The 22,198-nt window shown below is 48.5% G+C and overlaps 2 protein-coding genes across 3 annotated transcripts in view; one reads left to right on the top strand and one right to left on the bottom strand.

The window, feature by feature from the left end:
- The first annotated feature begins 1,875 nt into the window (after positions 1 to 1,875).
- Positions 1,876 to 22,198, top strand: part of MYH10 (myosin heavy chain 10) — a 144,744-nt gene continuing 124,421 nt past the window's right edge. The window contains exons 1-2 of one of the 2 annotated variants that reach the window (XM_062215692.1): positions 1,876 to 1,957; positions 10,410 to 10,783. In XM_062215692.1, coding sequence (XP_062071676.1) covers positions 10,439 to 10,783 — 345 coding nt within the window. In that variant the 5' untranslated portion in view covers positions 1,876 to 1,957; positions 10,410 to 10,438. Of the gene's footprint in view, positions 1,958 to 2,401; positions 2,521 to 10,409; positions 10,784 to 22,198 lie in introns of those variants that run through there. The other variant, XM_062215691.1, reaches the window with a different exon arrangement.
- On the bottom strand, positions 2,850 to 4,354 carry LOC133746876 (basic proline-rich protein-like). The gene is made up of 2 exons (XM_062175116.1): positions 4,351 to 4,354; positions 2,850 to 3,595 (listed from the first exon to the last, which is right to left on the bottom strand). The coding sequence occupies exons 1-2, from the start codon at positions 4,352 to 4,354 to the stop codon at positions 2,850 to 2,852; spliced, it is 750 nt and encodes a 249-aa protein (XP_062031100.1).

The following is a 22,198-nucleotide window of genomic DNA, read 5'->3' as shown; positions in this document are numbered from 1 at the left end:
TTCTGACCTAGGCCCAGCAAAACAATGGTCTGTGAACTTTTTCTTCTGGGGTGAAAGCAGCCTTGATCACCAGCAGAAATTACTGTGGAGAGGAGGATCTCTCACTCTTGGCTAATAAACTTGCACACTGGAATAAAAGATAAGTTTCGATCTATTTATTCAAATAAATGATCATGCTACTTAATCGTTAAGGGAGCCCTTGAAGTACATATTTCCATCTTCCTTTTAGCAATGAGGTTAAGTCATTTGTCAAAGGTTAAATACCTAGGAAATGGCAGCGTTGGATTCAAAGCCAGGTCTACCCGATTGTCAGTCTGGTACTTTCCTCATCAACATGGCAGCGACTAGCTAGCTGGAATGGGACTGGATGATAGGGGGGAGGAAGCAGAGAATTCGGGGCTGGTCTCATTAGCAGACACGGGGAAGGCGGGAAGAGCGAGCTTGAGTGGAGAGATGAAGAAGAGCTAGGAAGAACAGGTTTTGCCAATCTTCCTCCCATCCAGGTGTAGCCGTCCAGCAAAGAGTTGAAGATCTAGAACCCAAGTGCTGGTTTGGGGCCGTTCTCTTGATTATTGATTTCTCATTAAGAGCAACATCTCCGTGATGTAAATTCTGGTGAACTTCCTGCCCTTCTCTTCTGATGGTCCGCTGAGTTGAAAAGTATGGGTAGCCACTGACTCCGCGGCTGATGGGGCCACTTGGGTGTGGATGCTGTAAGCACCGGGTACTGCATTCAGACAGGACTTCGGTGCCTTCTCTAAACGCATTAAAAAAAAACTCAAGAGAAATGTTGTTTACCTGTCTCATCCAGTTAACTTGCACCCCATTTGCAGACTGCATAAGAAGACATACCTCCTCATGGGGTCAAGTCTGAGGACACCTGGACTAGGGCCGCGACCCAGGTGGCAGGTGGGGGAGGGGACCAGATGCAGGCGGACAAAGGACAACACGGGCCTGACTTCCTCAGGACTCTGCACTGTGCTAGCTGCCTGGGGCCTTCTCTGAATTCCACCAACCTTATCACTTCCTGCCTTTTTCGTTTTTTTTTTTTTTTTTATTCACTTTTTTTTTTTTTAAACCAGATAGGAAGTTTCCTAGGCCTACCGCACATATGAAAATGCGCCGATATCTGATATTAAATAACGTGGTCTCGCTGTGAGTTTTCCGGAAGGATTTTGATAATTTCCAGTTCCTGAGAGAACCGATCATCTTGTTGGTGCTACTTAAACGCTACCCTATTCATGCATATATAATTATGTGAGTTATGTTGCAGTTGGCTTCATTTTCAGACATTTCATTAAATATTTATCAACTTCGATTTTTTTTTCCCCAGTTTCCTCCCTTAATTTTGGAGCCATTTTTCCCCCTTCTTTTTCTAGGTCTCAGATGTTCCCTAGGGCCTCCTAAAAGCTCATCCCCCCCCCCCCCCCCCCCGCCAGGGGCTTAGCACAGCACTTCAGGAAGCCGGCGAACCCCTCACAGCCCCTCTCGCGTAGGGAGAGCCGATGAACGAATGAATGAGTAAATGGACGAAGGAATAAATGAGCTGCAGGGAGTCTTTTTTTTTTTTTTTCCCCAAGTCTCCTCGCCAATGCCGGTTCGCTCTCCCTCTTCTGGAATCTCAGCTCTGCCTGCTCGCTGACACCCCAAAACTGCGGCGGCGGCTCTCCGGCGCTCGGCGCCCCCGCCGCGTCCGAGGTGCCCGCACCGCGTCCGAGCGCTGACCGCAGCCCGGGCCCCCGGGCAGCACGGGCGCAGGGGCGGAGCTGCACCCTCCCCCACTGCAGGTGAGCCGCAGAGCCGCGGCCGGGGGTGACGTCAGGCCTCTGGACCGCGCTCCGGCCCCGCCCCTGCAGGCAGCGCCCGGGGCCCGCGACTCCGCGGCTGCGGGACACGCCGGCTGCGGCAAGCCACAGGGAGGCCAGGCGCTCGAGGGAGCTGCAACGGCAGCGCGACGGTAGGGCGAGGCGCGTGCAGCCGGAGCTCGGGCTCCTACCTCGGCACACCTGCCCCACTACCCGCATAGCCTGGGTCAGGGCTGCGCGCCGGCCGCCGCAAGCTCCGCACCCGCTGCCTGGCGGGATCGCGGGGCGCTCAGCCACCCTCAGCTGTCCATCTCCGCCCGAGCCAGCCAATTGCCTGCCACTGCCCCGGCCGCACCTCCCGGAATCTGTGATGGGCATGAGGGCCAGCCTATGAGGTTGGGACTCCGGTGGCCTGGGCTGGGAGCGGGAGCCAATGAGCACCATCCCAGGTGGGTGGGGGGAGCCTAGTCGGGAAGGTAGCTTCGCTCGGGTTGCTAACGTCTTCCCTTGGAGATGGGCGCGCAAACGGACCAGTGGGTCTGGGGGCGGCGGTGATGGGCGTGGAGCTGGCCCAATGAGGGTGGGAGTGGGTGGGGCAGCCCCGAGCGGCAGTGCTAAAGGAGCCCGGCGGAGGCAGCGGTGGGTTTGGGACTGAGGCGCCGGATCTGTGGTCGCTGCTGGGGACGTGCGCCGGCGCCACCATCTTCGGCTGAAGGTGAGAGGTGCGGCAGCCAGGGTCCGAGTGCGGCGGCCCGGGGCGGAGGGACGGCTCTTGGAGGGTGGAGAGGCTCCCGGGCTGGCGGGACCGGGTGGCCTTGGAGGGCAGGCGCGGAGCTGAAGCGGGGGCTGAGGCAGGCAGAGGGGGTCTGGGCTGGAGGGTTTGTGCTGCGGGGACCTCAGGTTCGTGCGAGCTGGAACCTGGGCCGGGGCCGGGGCCGGGGGTGGGGGTGGGGGGAGGAGATAACGGGACCCCCAGTGGGTGGAGACGGAGAGACCCCTGCAGGGGCGGGGAATGAGGTCCTTGAGTGAAACCCCCTGAGGGGCTCAGGGCCCGCGAGTGCGGCAGGGCGACCCCTGGGGGGTATTTCCGGGGGTCCTCGGCGTGTGGGAGTCCGCAGCCCAGGCGAGCGTCCCGGTGTGGGACCCCGGTGTGTGGGGGCGCCGGCCGGGGAGGGCGGCTGGGTGGTGGGCTAGGCCGGGCCTGGCCCCCCGGGCGTGGGAGAGGGGCTCGCCGAGGGCTGGGCGGACGGGCGCCGGAGCTTTGGGGGACGGCGGGCTGGGGGCTCCGGGGAGGGCGGGCCTTCGCGGGCGCCGGGGCGGCAGGGCCCGAGGGGCGTGGGGGCGTCCGCGGGCCGCCGCGGCGGGAAATGTGGCGGGGGCGCGCTGCCGCCGGGCGGCCGGGGGGAGGGTCGGCGGCCGCCTCGGGATCCCTTTATTGTGTGAGGGCTCGCCGCGGTGCCCCCGCTCGCCGCGCTGCAGCTGGGGGGTCACGCCCCGAGCCCCTGGGAGCCCACTGGAATGGGGGCTGCGGAGTGCCGGCGTTGGCGGGGGGCTTTTGTGGGCCCCTGGCGGGCGGATGCGGCCCGGGAAGGCGGGAGGCCCCCGGCCGGGCCTGCCTGGGCACCGGGGCCGGAGGAAGGAGCCCGACCCGGGGTGGCGAGGGGTGGGCAGGCGCGGCCTCCGCCGGCTACCGTTATCTCCGCTGCTCGGGGCCTCTGCGGCTCCCGCCAGGATCGCTGCGGTGCTGGCAGGGGCTGGGCTGGGCTGGGCCGGGCTGGGGCAGATCCCGACTGCGGAGAAACAAAGACCGCCGTTTCCGCCGAATAATAAATATCACACGAAGTGTAATACTTGGGTAGGGTTATTTTATTTTATTGTATTTTTTATTTTTATCATGGTCACTGAGCATTCTTTGAGTGAGGTTTAAATTATTCTTGATCGTCTCTCACTCTGGAGAACTTTATACATCTATTTATTGCGTGATCTGCTTCATCAGCCTGCCCTTACTAATGATTCTCCCGGCTCCACGCTTGTGATGGGTTAAGTGTGTGCCCTGTCTGTCTCGGGTTCTCCAAAAGTGGCCATTTTATGCATCTTCCTTACTTCTGCATCTTAAATCCAGCTCGGTCCCCCCCGGCCTTATCTGCAGCAAACATATGGCAGAATTGTGCGATCTCACCCCAGCTCCTGCAGCAAAGGGATGTGACCTTTGAGAGCCTGGCTTTTTATCTGGGCTCCTTGGGGAGATCATTACAATGAAGACAGGCCGCGTGGAAGGTGAGATGGAGGAAATTTTGAAGGGCTTGTTGTAGGGTACAAGGCTGCCTGCTTTGATGGTTTGTATACTTTGTTATCACATACAAAGGATTAAATTCCTGGCCCCTGGTTCCAAGTTTTGGGAAATATTTAGCACAAAGTAAAGAAATTAACTGGGAGATGGTATGGGTGATAATGGCCTCTCGCGGTCTGGTTAAGCAGAATTTTGGTGAATTAACAGACTGAACGCAGTGCTGTGGTGGAAGTAACCTTGAGGGTGGCCTCACACGCATGGACGCGACTGTTCTGGTTCATCCATTTTTAGAGGATGACTTACGATGGATCCCCTCCCCATCATTTTTGTTTGCCTCTCTGAAGGCAAACAAAATTGTAAAATTGAATTTTCTCCTGGTATCTGCACCTGTGGTAGGTTCTGGGCGGCAGCTGGGGAAGTTTCATTAGAAGTTGAACAATAAGCCTGGGGTATGAAACCCCAGGGATGTGTATGGCTAAAGCCAAACAGGAGAGCAGGATCTTTGAGGGTCTGATTCACACAGTGAGAAACGCCTTGGTTGTAATTAGAGAGTTCAGATGACGCCAAGAGAGACCTCCACATTCCTGTTTGGTACTTTTTCCCCTACATATAGGTGTTGTTGTTTTTTTTTTTTCTATAAAATATAAAGCCTTTGCCAGATTGTGCCACTGTGTTCCCTGGCTCCCGTTCCACCCTCCGAGCTCCTGCAGACAAGGTATTTGGTAGGGAGGCACCGGGTGATGGGCTACAACGCATTACCAGATTGCCTCCCTCCTGCCTTCCATCGCTGTAGCAGGCACGCTGGACCTGCACCCTGGGTTCCACCCCAGTTCTGCTACTTCCCTAGCTGTGACCTTGGGCTCATTATTGACTTTGCCCATATCCCAGATTCCTCATCTGAACAATGGAGATATTAATAGTACCTAGCTCACGGTGCTGTTGTGAGGATTGAGAGTTGATATATGTAAACAGCTTAGAATAGTGCCTGGTCATAGTTGGTAATATATGACAATAGGATTTGCTATTCTAAAAATCAAAGTAGTAGTCTTTGAACAGGCAAAGCACTTGGGAGTGGTGTACTGTGAAAAGCCAGTCTGTCCAGGTTGGGTACCACACGTACAATGGAGGGAAGATTCACAAGCGAATAGTTAAACCCAGCAAACCGTCTTCACGGGCCTGGTGAACTCCATGATTAAACAGCAGTGGGACATCCACTGCCTGCCGAGCCCTGCGGTGCGGTACAAGGCAGGGCAAGAATGCCGGATGAGCAGTACAGAACGTTAGGAGGAGGATTAAGTTGCCGGATTGACCTGAAAAGAACTTCTGAAAGGGTGGCATTTGGGTCAGGAGTTGAAGGAAGGGTAGGTTCTTGGTTGTGGAGAAGTGGAAGCTCACTCGGAGGGTGGGGCCCATTCCCTTCCTATTCCTCAGTGTGTGTAGATCCCCTGTTGTGTCCCAGGGACCCGGGTGACCAGTACAGGCAGCTGTCCGGACTGGGTTTATAAAGTGCTAGAAAAATCTGGAAGAGTAAAACTGATTTGTTAGCCCACTTACCCAGTGAAGACCCAGTGAATACTTGTTCCATTTTTTAAAAAATTGTGTGTTTGAGGGTATTTCCAAAAGTTTATGGAAAAAGGTAGTGGAAAGGGTAATTTGTGTTTTCCACAAATGTTCTGATATATCTGTATTTTCCTCCACAAAGTTGGGAGTGTATTATGATTATGCTTTTGTGATCTCGGGGTTTATTGTTTTTTTTTTTTTTAAAGATTTATTTATTTATTTGAAAGGCAGAGTTATAGAGGAAGAGGAGAAATAGATCTACCATCCAAATGGCAGGAACAGCCAGGGCTGGGCCAGGCTAAAGCCAGGAGCTTCCTCTGGGTCTCCCACGTGGGTGCAGGGGCTTAAGTACCCAGGCACACTAGAAGGGAGCTGGATCGGAAGTGGAGCAGCTGGAATGTGTGAACCAGCGTCCACGTGGGATGCCAGTGTCACATGCATTGGCTTTACCCACTGCCATCCCTCTTAGAAAAAAAGTACTGATCCATCATAAATGTCCCAGTTTGATAAACTAGTTTTTGAAATATATGATTTCCTTTTTCTGGACCTGATCTACGAATGACCTGTTAACTTATTCTAAAGTAGAGTCATCTGGTGAATTTAAGCATATAATTACCTGCCCAAGTAAGTGAAAGAAAGATGTGCATGCCTGTCGGCTGCAAGACAGCTCCCCGGGCGCTATACAGCATGTACAGTTAATACCTACTGAGACTAGTGAGAGGGACACAGCACTTTGTGATGGCTGGGCATTTTCTTTGAAATAGATTCTGCTGTTCTGAAAGGTAGAATGTGTGTTCCATCATCTATGCTCAAATTCAACTCTGATGCTTCCGCCTCAGAGCCCTGCCTCCCCCTTTGTAACCAATGTGCAGTGTCTGTTTTGGAAAGGTAAGAGACTTGTTAATGATCTTGTTAGACCAGTCCTAGAGGTAATGAGTTTTTGAAACCCTTCTTCAGCAAATACAAGGGCCCTTCAAAAAGTTTGTGGATAAATGAATTTAAAATATGAGTTTAGGGGCCGGTGCTGTGGCGCAGGGAGTTAATGCCCTGGCCTGAAGCACCAGCATCCCATATGGGCGCCGGTTCAAGACCCAGCTGCTCCACTTCCTATCCAGCTCTTGGCTATAGCTTGGGAAAGCAGTGGAAGATGGCCCAAGTCCTTGGGCCCCTGCACCTGCGTGGGAGACCTGGTGGAAGCTCCTGGCTCCTGGCTTCTTATTGGCACAGCTCTGGCCGTTGCAGTCAATTGGGGAGTGAACCATCGGATGGAAGACCTTTCTCTCTCTCTCTCTCTCTCTCTCTCTCTCTCTCTCTCCTCTCTCTGTGTAACTCTGACTTTCGAATATATAAATAAATCTTTTAAAAAAAAAGAGTTTATCTTTGATGCAAAAAATTTTGCAATCTACACATTTTTTTTTTTTTTTAATTATTTATTTGAAAGGCAGAGGGGTGGGAGGAGAGGCAGAGTTACAGAGCAACAGAGATCTTCCATTCACTGGTTCACTTCCCGTATGGCTGCAACAGCTGGGGCTGGGCCAGGCTAAAGCCAGGAGCTTCTTCTGGATCTACCATGTGGGTGCAGGGGCCCAAGCACTTGGCCACCTTCTGCTGGCTTTCCAGGTGCATTAGCAGGGAGCTGGATGGGAAGTGGAAAAAGCAGGACTTGAACCTGTGCCTGTATGGAATGCTGGCGCTGGAGGTTTTAACCTGGTGAGCCACAGTGCCGGTCCCAGCACATAGTCTTTTCATAAGATGCATTGCCACTGAACTTTTTTTTGACAGGTAGAGTTATAGACAGAGAGACAGAAAGAAAGGTCTTCCTTCCGTTGGTTCACCCCCCAGATGGCCGCCATGGCCAGAGCTATGCTAATCCAAAGCCACGAGCCAGGTGCCTCCTCCTGGTCTCCCAAGCGGGTGCAGGGCCCAAGCACTTGGGCCATCCTCCACTGCCCTCCTGGGCCACAGCAGAGAGCTGGACTGGAAGAGGAGCAACCGGGACTAGAACCCAGCCCCCATATGGGATGCCGGTGCCACAGGCAGAGGATTAACCAAGTGAGCCACGGCGCCGGCCCCACCCCTGAACTTTTTGAAGACCCCTCTCATTTGAATGCCCATGAATAATTTCTGTACTGCCCTCACCCACGTGGATGCCTAAGAAGGCAGATACAAGTCTGGCTATAAAGCTTGCCAGCAATTTTATTTGCAGAAGTCTGTTCATAACGTGAATCACATGTTTTGTGATTTTGGGGGGAAGGTAGGTTCATTTAGACTCTTTAGACATCAGCATGTTGTTGAAACCGTGTTATGAAGTGGCCTAGAACTTTGATACTCAACCTCTTTTACCACGAGTGTATCTGTTTGTAACAGTGGCTCACCATGGCAACCAGGGAACTCTGGGGTAGTGGCTCTCAAGCATGGCCCAGCACCAACAGCATCAGCATCGTCTAGGTAGTAGGAAGAAATGCAGGTCCCCAGGCCCACCCTGGACCTGCTGAATCACAACCCTGGGGATGGGGCCCAGGAGGCTGTATTTTAAGAAGCCTTCTAGATGCTATTGACGTTGCCAGAATTTGAGAATTACTTTAGAGCATGGATTCATTGGATTTAATTTAAACGTTTGTTTATTTTTATTTGAAAGGCATAGTGACAGAGAGAAAAAAGACACACAGAGAGGGGACTCACTCCCTAAGTGCCTGTAGCAGCTAAGTCTGGGCCAGCCAGGAGCCTGGAACTCCATCTGGGTCTCCCACATTGCAGGGGCCCAAGCACTTGAGTCAGGGTGCATTAGGAGGAAGCTGGGTGGGAAACAGAGTAGCTGGGACTGGAACCAGCATTCTGATATGAAATTCAGACATCCCAAGAGGTAACTTAACCTGCCATGCCACAACTCCTAGAGCATGGGTGTTTATAATGCAGTACGTTGTAACAAATAATTTCAGAAGAATCTGGGCTATTTGATTCTAGTATATTATTCTTAGGAGTAAAATCTGTGTGTGCCCACTACCGGTGATTAATTTTTAGAACATAGGCAGCCATTTGAGAATCTACAGAAAGTTGTGGGTCTTCTCCTGGGAATACAACACACATGTACACTAAATGTGCAACATTTTTATACCATTATAGTGATCTCAGTGTGAAATTCCTCTGTGGACCCAAGGTTAAAACCCTCTTAACATGTTGCCCTGTGTTCTGATTTCTCTGTAGCTCCCAAGGGATGCCTTCTGGCCTTTGAGAACTCCCAGCATTTCTGGTGTGAGGGAGATGGGATAAACCAAGAGTGGGTACTCAGCCTGCTTCTTGTGCTGATTTGGATAAAGTCCCAGAAACCCTGGCTCTGCCGTTTGTAATAACCTGGAATTTGGGGCGCCAGCTAAAATGTTTGCGTTGATATTGGATTCCAAAAAGATACTGTCAGGCAGGAAGGAGGGGTCCCATCAGAAGGTTGAATCCTGTCGTGTGATCCCAAATGCCAGTTGCACGCTAGTGTAGGAGGAGGCAAAGCTCAGTAGCAAGAGTGTGGAGCTTCTGCTGGTAGCGCCTTAATGGCCAGCGATAAAGAGTGCTACGTAAACCAATTAGATCCTGAGACCCATTCATAGTAGAAGTCTCAGAACCGTGTGGCTAAGGTTGTCAAGGGTTCCTTTTTCTTCTGGAATATTTGCTTGCTTCTGGACCACACACTCTCCAGGGAAGACAGAAGTACCCTGGAGTGTGTTTAGAGGTTGGAGTTCCGGGTAATGGGATGAGTCTTGATGGAAGTGGTGCTGATGAGAAGGAGGCAGGGAGTGGGGTTGCTGCCAACGGAAGAGGAGACCTGAATAGATGTCCTCCCCTGTGTCCGCAGGCTGTCCTGTGAAACCAAGTTATTGTGGCCGCATTTGATCCATTGAGACCACAGCGGGCCATGGAGGAGCTGTAGGGGAGCTGATGTGCTGTGTTGCCGTCTTTATAAGGAGGGACTTAAGTCTGTTGTCTGAAGTGGAATGTGAGGTCCTTAGCCCTCTCTGACCGTTCCCATGTGTCTTTGTATCTGTGTCGTGCTCACGTTAACCCCAGGACCACTTAAGCATCTTTGTTCTTTTTCTTCTTACTCTGTTTTTTTCCTCTTCCTCCTTTGTTGTCATCATGTTTTATCTGTTAGAGTAAGAGAGAGAGACAGACATCTTCCATCTGCTGGTTCACTCCACGAATGGCCTCAACAGCTGGGGCTGGTCTAGGCTAAAAAGCCAGGAGCCCAGACCTCCATCTGGGTCTCCCATGTAGGGAACAGGGGCCGTCCTCTGCTGTCTTCTCAGGTACATTAACAGGGAGATGGCTGTGAAGCAGAGCAGCTGTGACTTTATATGAGATGCCTGTGTCGCAAGCATTGGCTCAACTGGGTGTTCCACAACAACAACAACCCCTTGCTCTTTTCCCTTTTAATTTATGGCGAGGGTGAAAGATGAGAAGAAGGAAAAAAAAAATCACTCTGGAACTTAACTTTTTTTCCTTCTGCCTGATCATCAGCCCTTGGTAACTGAGGGCGAATCTTGAGTAGTCATCAGACAACCAGAGTCGTAATTTGTGGTCACCCCTGAAATTTACCTTGGAATCTTGTTAACTATGGCTATGAAGAGCAGTACCCCAGCTCCTTAACTCAAGGGTTTACGCTTTGCGTTTGCTGAAGGTTCTGGTTGGAGTTTGTTAGTAAAGTAAAACTTGTGAATTATTTTCTGTCTTAAGCATCTGCCTTTGCCCTCTCCCTCTTTCTTCAGAGGCAGTTGCTCTTGGATCCTTGTTTACAATGGCGCAGAGAACTGGACTGGAGGATCCCGAGAGGTATCTCTTCGTGGACAGGGCCGTCATCTACAACCCTGCCACCCAAGCTGATTGGACGGCTAAAAAGCTCGTGTGGATTCCATCCGAACGCCATGGTTTTGAGGCAGCTAGTATCAAGGAAGAACGGGGAGATGAAGTTATGGTGGAGCTGGCAGAGAATGGAAAGAAAGCGATGGTCAACAAAGACGACATTCAGAAGATGAACCCCCCCAAGTTCTCCAAGGTGGAGGATATGGCAGAGCTGACGTGCTTGAACGAAGCTTCCGTTTTACATAACCTGAAGGATCGCTACTATTCCGGACTTATCTACGTGAGTATTCCTCCCAGGGGATCCTGTGAAGTGGGCACTGGGAATTCGTGTACATTGTCCATCGTGTCCTGATAGAGGAGAAGGTGGAATACCCACAGTAGCACCTCTCCTAACTGTGGAAAGGTCGCCTCTTGCTTACCAAGTCTTGCTTCCTTTACATCTTTTTTTTTTTTTTAAATAAAGATTTATTTTTTAAAGTTTGTTTGAAAGGCAGAGGAAGAGAGGGAGAGAGAGAGGTCTTCCATCTGCTGATTCACGCCCCCAAAAGACTGCAACAACCAGTACTGGGTGGATCCGGAGCCAGGAGCCAGGAGCTTCTTCTGGATCTGCCATGTGGGTGCAGGGACCCAAGCACTTGGGCCATCTTCTACTGCTTTCCCAGGCTATAGCAGAGAGCTGGATGGAAGAGGAGCAGCTGGGATACGTATTGGCGCCATGTGGGATGCCGGCAGCACCGTCCCCTCCTTTACATCCTAACACCTTGAGTTCAGGTGATCCAGTCTACAGTTAGATATAATGAGAGGCATGTGAACACTTTGGTTCTGGTGCTCAAGCACGAGATGGGAGAGGGCATGAGGCAGGAAGCCGGGGAAGTGACTAAGGTAAAGAGACTTGTGTTCATAGGGGAATTAGGGGTCCACAACCAAGTGCATGTCAAGGAGGGTGGAGGGGAGGGGATGCAAACTTAGAGGTTTCAGTGGGTACTGGGGAGCTGGAAGGATGTGCTGCTGAGGTTTCTAAGAGGAAGCGGTTCAGGGTGAGATTGGGGTGGAGTTTGACCTGTGGTTAGCAGCTGACACATATTGTGGTCACTGACTATGGCCCTGACCATATAGAAGTTACTGAAAGTAGTTAAGGAACTAGATGTGGGGGGGGGGGGGGTGCAAGCCAGAGACTGAACATAAATCTAGAACAACAAGTAGGTTTGAGAGGGTGGTGGACAGAGGTGGCAGTGAAATTAGGAGAAAGTGGTGCAGATGTGATTTAGGATGAAAAGTAGAGAGAAGAGCTGACCAAATAGTGGTCTGCAGTGGGAAAAGGGCTGAATTTTATGCAAGGAGTGCACTCCCAAAATTCAAAAATTCCTCAGCGCTAAAGTAAATCAGAACTTGTTGGGGCTGGCGCTGTGGTGCAGTGGGATAACGCCCTGTCCTGAAGCGCTGGCATCCCATATGGGCACCGGTTCTAGTCCCGGCTGCTCCTCTTCCAATCTAGCTCTCTGCTATGGCCTGGGATAGCAGTGGAAGATGGCCCAAATCCTTGGGCCCTGCACCCATGTGAGAGACTGGAAGAAGCTCCTGGCTCCTGGCTTCGGATCGGTGCAGCTCCAGCCATTGCCCTTTGGGGAGTGAACCATTGGATGGAAGACCTCTCTCTGTGTCTCTACCTCTCTCTGTAACTCTTTCAAACAATAATAATAATAATAATAAAAAGCGTTTTCCCATAGGTGTTAACTTTAGTTAAGGGCTATTTACTGAGCATCCACTGTGTAGTAGGTACTAGGGATAGGTGGTGAACAGCGCCGGTCAAGTCCACCCCATAAGGAAATGAAGCAGGGCTAAGCGGGGGAGCAAGGAGAGTGGCTTTCCCGTGGGCTAGGGAAGGGCTCTGTAAGGAGTGACTATTTGAGCTGGCATCTGATAGGAGAGAGCTGAGAAATGGAGAGTTGACTCATGGCTGTGGCCAGCGTGGTTTTAGTCAGGCTGGGTCATCTCCCTTATTTTCCCCTTTCTCTGTGAGCGAGGGTGCAAGGTGAGAGTGAGAGGCAGCGTGGTTAGGAAGGTGGTTTGAGGAGAGTGGAAAGGGCCCAGAACAGAGGAGAAGCTAAGGGCAAGAAGGGGACAGGAGGGCAGCTTTGAGGCTCCGTGTGGAGGGCGTTCACAGTGCTGTGTGACAGCGTGATCTTGCCAGACTATAGGATTGCCCCAAGCTGTGAGGGCACGGAAGCTCTGTGTCTCCATGGCTGGCTCAGCAAGAGGACAGTGCCAGTGGTTGTCTCTGGGCAGGAGGGGCTTACAGATCAAGGGCTGGAGGTTTGGTTGTTTACATGTATTTTTACTTTGAATCAACATACAGTAGCTGTATGTGTTTATAGGGTGCAGTGTGACGTTTCAGTACATGTATACAGTATATTATGATCAGATCCAGGTAATTGGCATAGCCATCACATTTATCATTTCTTTGTGTTGGGAGCATTCAAAATCCCGTCTCCTAGCCAGCCTGAAATTCAATGCATTGTTTTCAACCTATTGTGCTATGGAACATTAGAAGTTGCTCCTTCCATCCAGTTGCACCCCTGCACCTGTTGACCGTCCTCTCTCCTCCCTGCCCTCCCGAGGTGTTCGGGAAGGGTGAGAGGTCTTAATGATGAAGAGGGTTAATGGGAACATTTTGGAAAACGAAGAAATTGTGGTCACATTGTAATGGCCACACCTGACGTTTGGATGCAGCCCAGAGCAGTGAGCGGTGCAGGGTTGGAAAGTTGGTGGCACACCAGGGAAGTTGTACTGAAGTGGAAGGTAGAAAGGCTGTTGTCTGTGCCTGTCTTCACCTTGCTTCCCCACAGCGCACTTGGTGAGGCGCTGAAGCCAGAGACAGGAGGGAGGTAAGTAGGAAAGGGAAGAGGCTTGTGGTTGTGACCCAGAGGAATGACAGGAAGGTCAGTATTCTTAGTCCTTGCTTGTGACAATCCTGAGATTTCCCAGAGTTTGAGTTTTTTCCAACTTGATTCAGGGACAACTTGAGTGGATTTCTGAGTAGTACAGTCAGAGCGGAGGGGAGGGGAGGACTGGGTCTTCTCTCAGACACACAGAGAAAGGGTTCCCACCTGAGATTCTAGTTGGGAGACTTCTAAAGAAGCCTTGTGGAGAGAGTGAGGCTGAGGACAGCCCCAGTTGCTAGTATTGGGCTGAATTTGGATTGGGCTTTGGAACTGAAATTGATTCTGTTGAAGTTGATTCACTGATGTGCCATGATAAAAACACCAAATTGGGTGCGACCTTTCTGGCCATGTTTCTATAGATAAAATATGATACAGATTCATTTAAGTGACAGGTTACTAACAGGTTTGGGTATGTTCTTTCTTCATATTTTCTTTGTATTCTCCCTGACCTCCAGATTCTCAGTCATTAATTTTCATTCTGCTTTCCAAACAAAACCATTTATAAGGGGCCTACACCGTGGTAAAGCTGGCATCCCATATGGGTGCTGGTTTGAGTCCCAGCTGTTCCACTCACGATTCAGCTCCCTGCTAATGGTCTGGGAAAGCAGTAGAGGTTGGCCCAAGTCCCTAGGCCCCTGCAACCACATGGGAGACGCAGAAGAAACGCCTGGCTCCTGGTTTCCCTGGCTTTGAATTGGCCCAGCTCTAGTCATTTGGGGAGTAAACTAGTGAATGGAAACTCTTTCTCTCCCTCTGCCAATATTTTCTCAATTCTATTATACTTTCTTCTTTCACCCAAGAATCATCTAAAAGTATACTCTGTAAAATTTCATTTTTTTTCTTTTAAGATTTATTGATTTATTTGAGAGGGAGAATTATAGACAGACAGAGGGAGAGACAGAGAGGTCTTCATCTGCTGGTTCACTTCCCAAATGGCCGCAAGATCTGAAACCAGAGGCCAGAAGCTTCTTCCGGGTCTCCCATGCAGGTGTAAGGGCCCAAGGACTTGGGCCATCCAATGCTGCCTTCCCAGGCCATTAACAGGGAATTAGATTGGAAGTGGAACAGCCGAGACTCGAACCAGTGTCCATAGTGGAGGCTTAACCTATGCCATAGCACCAGCCCCAAGATGTTGACTTTTTAAAAATTATCTTATTATTAAGTTTTAAAATAATCGCATTTCACTGTCATCCATATAATAGTCCTCATTTGGTTGACACTTGTTTCAGATAGGATGTTGTTACCCCCTTTTTTTTTTTTAATTAAGATTTATTTATTTGAAGAGGAGAGTGACGCAGAGAGAGAGAGATCTTCCATCTGGTGGTTTACTTCTCAGATGGTCACAATGTCTGCGGCTGGTTTAGGCCCAAGCCAGGAGCCTGGAGCTCCATCTGGGTGCCTAAGTACTTGGGTCGTCTTCCACGGCCTTCCCAGGCACATTAGCAGGGAGCTGGATTGGAAGCAGAGCAGCCAGGACTGGAACCAGCGCTCTGATGTGGGATTCTGGCATTTCAGAGGGCAGCTTTGCTCGCTGTGTCACAACGCTGGCTCCTGCGTTGTCAGTTTCTATGAGTATTTGAAGAATGTGTACTCTGTTATTGTCGGATATATGGCTCAATATATGACCATTAGAGTGAGCTTTGTAATTGTGTTGTTTAAGTCCTCCATAGCCTTACTACTTCGTATCTGTTTGATCTGTCAGTTACTTTTTAAGTTCCATATTGTTTTGTAATTGAATTTACTGTCATTCATCAGCTTCCAAAATGTGGTCTGTGGATCCCTAGGGTTTCCCTAAGGCCCTTTCAGGAGACCTCAAAGTCAAAACATCCAACACAAAAATCTTATTTGCCCTTCTCACTGTTGACGTTTGTAATGTTGGTATAGAAGTTACAATGGATAAAACGCCTGACATCTTACCAGGAGGCAGTCACCTCTTGTTACTCTTTCCTGCCGTTTATTGGCAGTTGAAGAGAAATCTGGTTTCACTCAAGAGTGTCCCTAATAAACCTGGAAAGTGAATGATTTTATTAAATTAAAAGCATACATCTTATTAACCTCCTGTGTGGTGAAATGGTAAGTACGCATGAGTAGCTTGCATAGCGATGTGCAATGGTTGTCTTGAGGAGAAGTTCGTTCATTATTTGAGTTACAAGCTAAACTTACTACTTTTAAAATAGAATGCCATTTTTAATAATAAATGATAGAATGGCTGGGTGGCAAGCCGTGGTTATTCACCCAGAGGCATTAGGCAGACTTGACAGCTTGTCAGTACTTAAAGTCTTTCTGATGATGATGTGAAGTTGTTTTTTAAAGTCCTTTAGTGAATTGTCATCATTTGGAAGACTTGTATAATTCAGGGAGGCCATGTTTTCCAAAGGATGAATTATGATATTGCCAAATCATGCATGGGTAGAAGATTGATTCAACATACAAGAGAAGCCAGTGGATTGTGATGTCACAGAGTATAAGAAGTTCACTTTTTGGGTTTCAGATGCCACATTGTTCCTAAACTTTAGGGAATTATTACTTGTCAAACTTTGGTAGTATCAAAGAGGAGTCTCCACAATTATATAAAAAGGCTGTTAAACTATTACTCTTTTTTCCAACTAAATATCTGTGTAGGACTGATTTTCTTAATATACTTCAACCAAAACAACATATTACAGTTGATTGAATGCAGAAACATATGAGAATGATCTGCCTTTTAATAAAACCAGACAGTAAAAGTTTTGCGAAAATACAAATAAAACCTGCCACTTGTCACTATTTGTTTTGGAAGTCATTTTTCACTAGAAATGTTATTTACACTAGCATGTTATATATTTATTATTTTAAAATTATACATTTATACATATTCTTTAAAAATTCAGTATACCTACATATATGATGAAAAAATCTTTGGGGGTCCTTAACATTTTTTTTTTTTAAAGATTTTATTTATTTGAGAGGTAGAGTTATAGACAGTGAGAGAGAGAGAGAGAGACAGATAGAGAGGTCTTCCTTCCATTGGTTCACTCTCCAAATGGCCGCAATGGCCAGAACCGCACTGATCCAAAGCCAGAAGCCAGTCGCTTCTTCCCAGTCTCCCATACTGGTGCGCTTGGGCCATCTTCTACTGCTTTCCCAGGCCATAGCAGAGAGCTGGATTGGAAGAGGAGCAGCCAAGTCTTGAACCAGCACCCATATGGGATGCCGGCACCGCAGGCGAAGGATTAACCTACTGTGCCGAGGCACTGGCCCCAACATTATCTAAGAGTATAAAAATGGCCCTGAAATGAAGAAGATTAAAGTAGTTCACTTGTTTTTATTGGGATATAGTATTCCATTGTAAGATTTGTGACCCAGTCCTTCAACTGTGTGTGTTTTTCCCAGTTTGGTAGTAGCATGAACTCGCCTTCAGTGATCAGCCTTGTACCCAGCACAGATAAGCGTGCCTTTCTGTAAGGTGTGCAGAGAGGAGTAGTCTTCCTGGGTGATAGGATGTGCATTATGTGAAAGTCATATACATGCCTGATCTGGTCAGAGTCCCAGCAGCAAAAAGAAGGCTCTCAAGTGAGATATTTTGGAGTTTAGTGAAAGGAAGAGTTTCAAACATGTGGATTGAATTTAAAAAGCAAATGAGAAATAGTGCAGTATTCCAGGGCTAGGGATGGCCAAGAGCCCTTCATACATTTGGGGCTTTTTTTTTTTTTTTTTTTTTTTTTTTAAGATTTATTTATTTAATTGAAAAGCAGAGTTACAGAGGCAGAGGCAGAGAGAGAGAGAGGTCTTCAGGTCTTCCATCTGCTGGTTCACTTCCCAAATGGCCGCAATGGCCAGAGCTGCGCCGATCCAAAGCCAGGAGCCTGGAGCTTCCTCTGGGTCTCTCAGGTGGGTGCAGAGGCCCAAGGGCCTGGGCCATCTGCTGCTGCTTTCCTAGGCCATAGCAGAGAAATGCAAGTGGAAGTGAAGCAGCTGGGTCTTGAACCAGCACCCATATGGGATGCCAGCACCACAGGTGGAGGATTAACCTACTGCACCACAGCGCTGGCCCCACATCTTGGTCTTTAAAGGGGTCTTAGCTGTGGAGAGAGGGCTGCCTGATAGGAACCGAGGCCTTCTTAAATGGATTCAGAGAGTTCATGGCACTTGGCTGGGAGAGAGCCTGGGGATTAAATGTTCTGTTCTTCTCTCACCCTCAGTCTCCCATTAGCCAAGCTCAATTTAATGCGTAAGAAAATGGAAATTTGACAATACTTAATGTTGACTTCTGCTGCATCTGGGAATTTTTGTATATGGTGTGAGGTGGGGACATGGTTCTTTTTTTTTTTTTTTTTTTCTCCAAATGTCTACCCAGTTGATCCAGTACATAGCAAAGCACAGTCCTTTCTCCATTGCTCTTCAGTGCCGTCTTTGTCATAGTTGTTCATAGATATATTCTTGATTGCTGCTGTGTTCTTTGGATCTGTGGCCCAATCTTTGGGCTAATATTACATTGTCTTACTGACTATGGTTTTATATTATCTTGATGTCACGTGTGGTAAGTCCTCTCATTTTTGTTCTTTAGGATTATTTTGGCTGTTAGGTCCTTTGCATTTTTCAGTATAATTTCAGAATCCACTGGCCAGTGTTTCATGTAGACATACAGACAGCATGTTGGAGTTTTGATTGGGATTTTATTAATGTTGAGGAAGAAGTCAGATCTTTACAATATTTAGTCTTTAAGTTCTGGGTTTTTACCCTTGTAACAGATGTAGGATGTATATAGTATGTTCACAATTATTGCCATTATATAGGAATACCGTTGGATAGTTTTTGTATATTGACTTTGTATTCAGTGACTTTACTTAGTTTACTTATTGGTTATTTAGCTGAGGATTCTTATGAATTTTCTATGTACATGCTCGTTGTGAATGATGAGACTTTTTTCTCTTCTCAATTCTTATTCATTTGTTTTACTTGCTTTACTGCACTGACTAGGACCTGTAGTACCATGTTTCTGATTAGCAGTAGTGCTGAGAGGTATCCTAGTGTCATTTCTGATCTCAGAGGGAAAGCTTTCAACATTGACTTGTGGGGCAGGTGTTTTGGCACAGTGGTTGAGATGCTGCTTGGCAGTAGAAGATGGCCCAAGTGCTTGGGCCCCTGCACCCACGTGGTAGACCAGGAAAAGGCACCTAGCTCCTGGCTTCAGATCGGCATAGCTCCGGCCATTGCGGCCATTTAGGGAGTGAACCAATGGAAGGAAGACCTTTTTCTTTGTGTCTCTCCCTCTCACTGTCTGTAACTCTACCTCTCAAATAAAATCTTAAAAAAAATGCTGCTTGCGCCGGCGCCGTGGCTCACTAGGCTAATCCTCCGCCTTGCGGCGCCGGCACACCGGGTTCTAGTCCCGGTCGGGGCACCGATCCTGTCCCGGTTGCCCCTCTTCCAGGCCAGCTCTCTGCTGTGGCTAGGGAGTGCAGTGGAGGATGGCCCAAGTCCTTGGGTCCTGCACCCCATGGGAGACCAGGATAAGCACCTGGCTCCTGCCATCGGAACAGCGCGGTGCGGCGGCCATTGGAGGGTGAACCAACGGCAAAAGGAAGACCTTTCTCTCTGTCTCTCTCTCTCACTGTCCACTCTGCCTGTCAAAAAAAAAAAAAAAGAAAAAAATGCTGCTTGGGATTGGGGCTGGTGCTGTGGTACAGTGAGTTAAACCACTGCCTGCAGCATTGGCATCCCATATGGGTGCTGGTTCAAGTCCTGGTTGCTCCACTTCTGACCCACCTCTCTGCTAATGTGCCTGGGAAAGCAGCAGAAGATGACTCAAGTCCTTGGGCCCCTGCACTCACGTGGGAGAGCTGGAAGAAGCTCCTGGATTTGGACTGGCCCAGCTCCAGCTGTCACAACCATTTGGGGAGTGAACCAGTGGATGGAAGATCTCTTTTTGTCTTTGTCTCTGTATCTGTGTCTCTATTGCTCAGCCTTTCAAATAAATAAAACTAGATAAGTAAGACTTTTTTGAAAAAGAATACTTGTGATTTTTTTTTTTTTGACAGGCAGAGTGGACGGTGAGAGAGAGAGACAGAGAGAAAGGTCTTCCTTTGTCGTTGGTTCACCCTCCAATGGCCACTGCAGCTGGCGTGCTGCAGCTGGCGCACCGCGCTGATTCGAAGGCACGCCTGGTCTCCCATGGGGTGCAGGGCCCAAGGACTTGGGCCATCCTCCACTGCCTTCCTGGGCCACAGCAGAGAGCTGGCCTGGAAGAGGGGCAACCGGGACAGAATCCGGTGCCCCGACTGGGACTAGAACCCGGAGTGCCGGCGCCGCAGGCGGAGGATTGGCCTAGTGAGCTGCGGCGCCGGCCGTGATTTTTAAAACATACTTTTAGCAGATTAAGGGAAGTTTACTTTTTTATTTTTTAAAATTTATTTATTTACTTGAAAGGTAGAGTAACCAATGGTCTTCCATCTGCTGATTCACTCCCCATATGACTGTAACAGCCAGGTGTGGACCAGGGCGGTCAGGAACCAGGAATGGAGCTCCATCGCGGTTTCTCACAGGGCGGCAGGCACCCAAGCACTTGGGCCATCCTCCACTGCCTTTCCAGGTGTATCAGCAGGAAGCTGAATTGGCAGCAGAGCAGCTGGGGCTTGAACTGGCATTCTGACATGAGAGGCTGGTGTCATAAGTAGTATCTTAACCTGATGTGCCATAACGCCAGTCCCAGGAAGTTTCCTTTTATTCCTAGTTTTTATGCTGAATGGATGATTTTTTAAAAATTGGGTGTTAGTTTATCAAATGTTTTTCCATTTTCTAATGAAATAATAATGTAAATTTTCTAGTTATTTTGTTACTTTGGAGAATTACATATATATATATATTTTAAAGATTTATTTATTTGAAAGTCAGAGTTACACAGAGAGAGGAGAGGAAGAGAAAGAAGTTTTCCATCTGATGGTTCACTCCCCAATTGGCTGCAATGGCCGGAGCTGTGCCGATCCGAAGCCAGGAGCTTCTTCTGGGTCTCCCATGCGGGTGCAGGGGCCCAAGGACTTGAGCCATCCTCTATGCTTTCCCAGGCCATACCAAAGAACTGGATCAGAAGTGGAGCAGCTGGGTCTCAAACCGGCGCCCATTTGGGATGCCGATGCTCCAGGCCAGGCATTAACCTGCTGCACCACAGTGCTGGCCCCAAATTGCGTATATTTTTGAGTCTTAACTGTAAGGACCAATGATTTTTTTTTTAAGATTTATTTATGTATTTGAAAGGTAGAGAAAGAAAGCACTCACAAGCGAGCTTCCTTCTGCTTGTTCACTCACCAAGTGGTGGCAATGACTGGGACTGAACCAGGCCAAAGCCGGGACACTGAAACTTTATCTGAGTCTGCCACGTGGGTGCAGGGGCCCAAGCACTTAGGCCATCTTCCCAGGCACATTAGCAGGGAGCTGGATAGGAGTTGGAGCAGCTGACCCCCAATCAGGAATGTGAATGTACACCCTGGGAGAGAACACTTGAGTCCTTGCCACCCATATGGAAGACCCATGTGGAGTTCCCACCTCCTGGCTTTGGCCTGGGCCAGCCGTGGCTGTCTCAGGCATTTGGGAATTGAACTGGGTGTGATGTCTGTAAGGTTACAGAAATGGAAGGGCATGTGTTTTCTGCAGTTTTTGCACACTGTGTTGTATGTGTGCTGTTGTTCAATTTCATGTGTCCTTGTGGCTTTTTGTCTGCTTGTTCTGGTTACTGTCGAAATAGTGTTTCTCATTTTAGCTCTGTCCATTTTTGCTGCATACTTGCTGCAGCTGTGTTATCACATCTACACAGATGTAGGAATTTTTTATCTTTATGGTGAATCATCATGAAATAGTCTTCATCTTTAGTAATGATTCTTGCAGAGCTGACTTTGATCTAGCTGATCCAAGTATTAGCTGTTTTGGTTTTTTTTGTTTGTTTGTTTTTTGTCTTTTTTTGTTTAGCCTTTGCATGGTTCATTGTTTTCCACATTTTCAGATTTTTTTTGGCTTTATATTTAAGGTATATCTCTTATAAACCACCTGTACTTGTTACTTTTGTCCCAAATCTGATATGTTTTTTTAGCTAGAACACTTATACGTATGTAATGACTGATACATTTCAGTTTAATTGACTATAAATTAGTTTCTTTCTGTCTGTGCTAACTGTTCTAATTTTTTTCCGTGTCATTTATACCTTTTTTTTATTCCGCAATTTTTATTCTTTTGTCTTTTCACCTCTTGTAGTTATGTATTTTTGCTATTCTCTGAACTGTTCTTTTTGTGGCCACCCATTCCAACATGTATCCTTGACCTTAGTCACTGATATAAAGTATAAAACTCTTACTACATGGAGGATGAGAGGACCCAGGAAGATGTGAACTCATTCACTCTTCTCTCCCAACTTACAAGCCAATGTTGACGCTGTGTTTTAAAATCCACAGGATACTTACTACTTTTTAATATAGTCAGTATTCATTATTGGTTTTATTGCTTTACCCTTCCTGTTGCTTTTTCTCTTTATTTCCCCTTACATTCTTTTTTCTTTTAAAGATTTATTTATTTGAAAGAGTTAGAGAGAGAGGTCTTCCATCTGCTGACTCACTCCCCAAACGGCTGCAGTAGCCAGGGCTGGGCCAGATCGAAGCCAGGAGCCAAGTGCTTCTTCTGGGTCTCCTATGTAGGTGGCAGGGGCCCAAAGACATGGACTGTCTTCCGCTGCTTTCCCAGTTGCATTAGCAGGGAGCTGGATTGGATGAGGAACATGGGGGATTTGA

Source organism: Lepus europaeus, chromosome 18 (genome assembly GCF_033115175.1).
Source record: "Lepus europaeus isolate LE1 chromosome 18, mLepTim1.pri, whole genome shotgun sequence".
Taxonomy (NCBI): Eukaryota; Metazoa; Chordata; class Mammalia; order Lagomorpha; family Leporidae; genus Lepus; species Lepus europaeus.
Note: the sequence above shows the minus strand (reverse complement) of the source record. Positions and strands in the feature narration are given on the sequence as shown.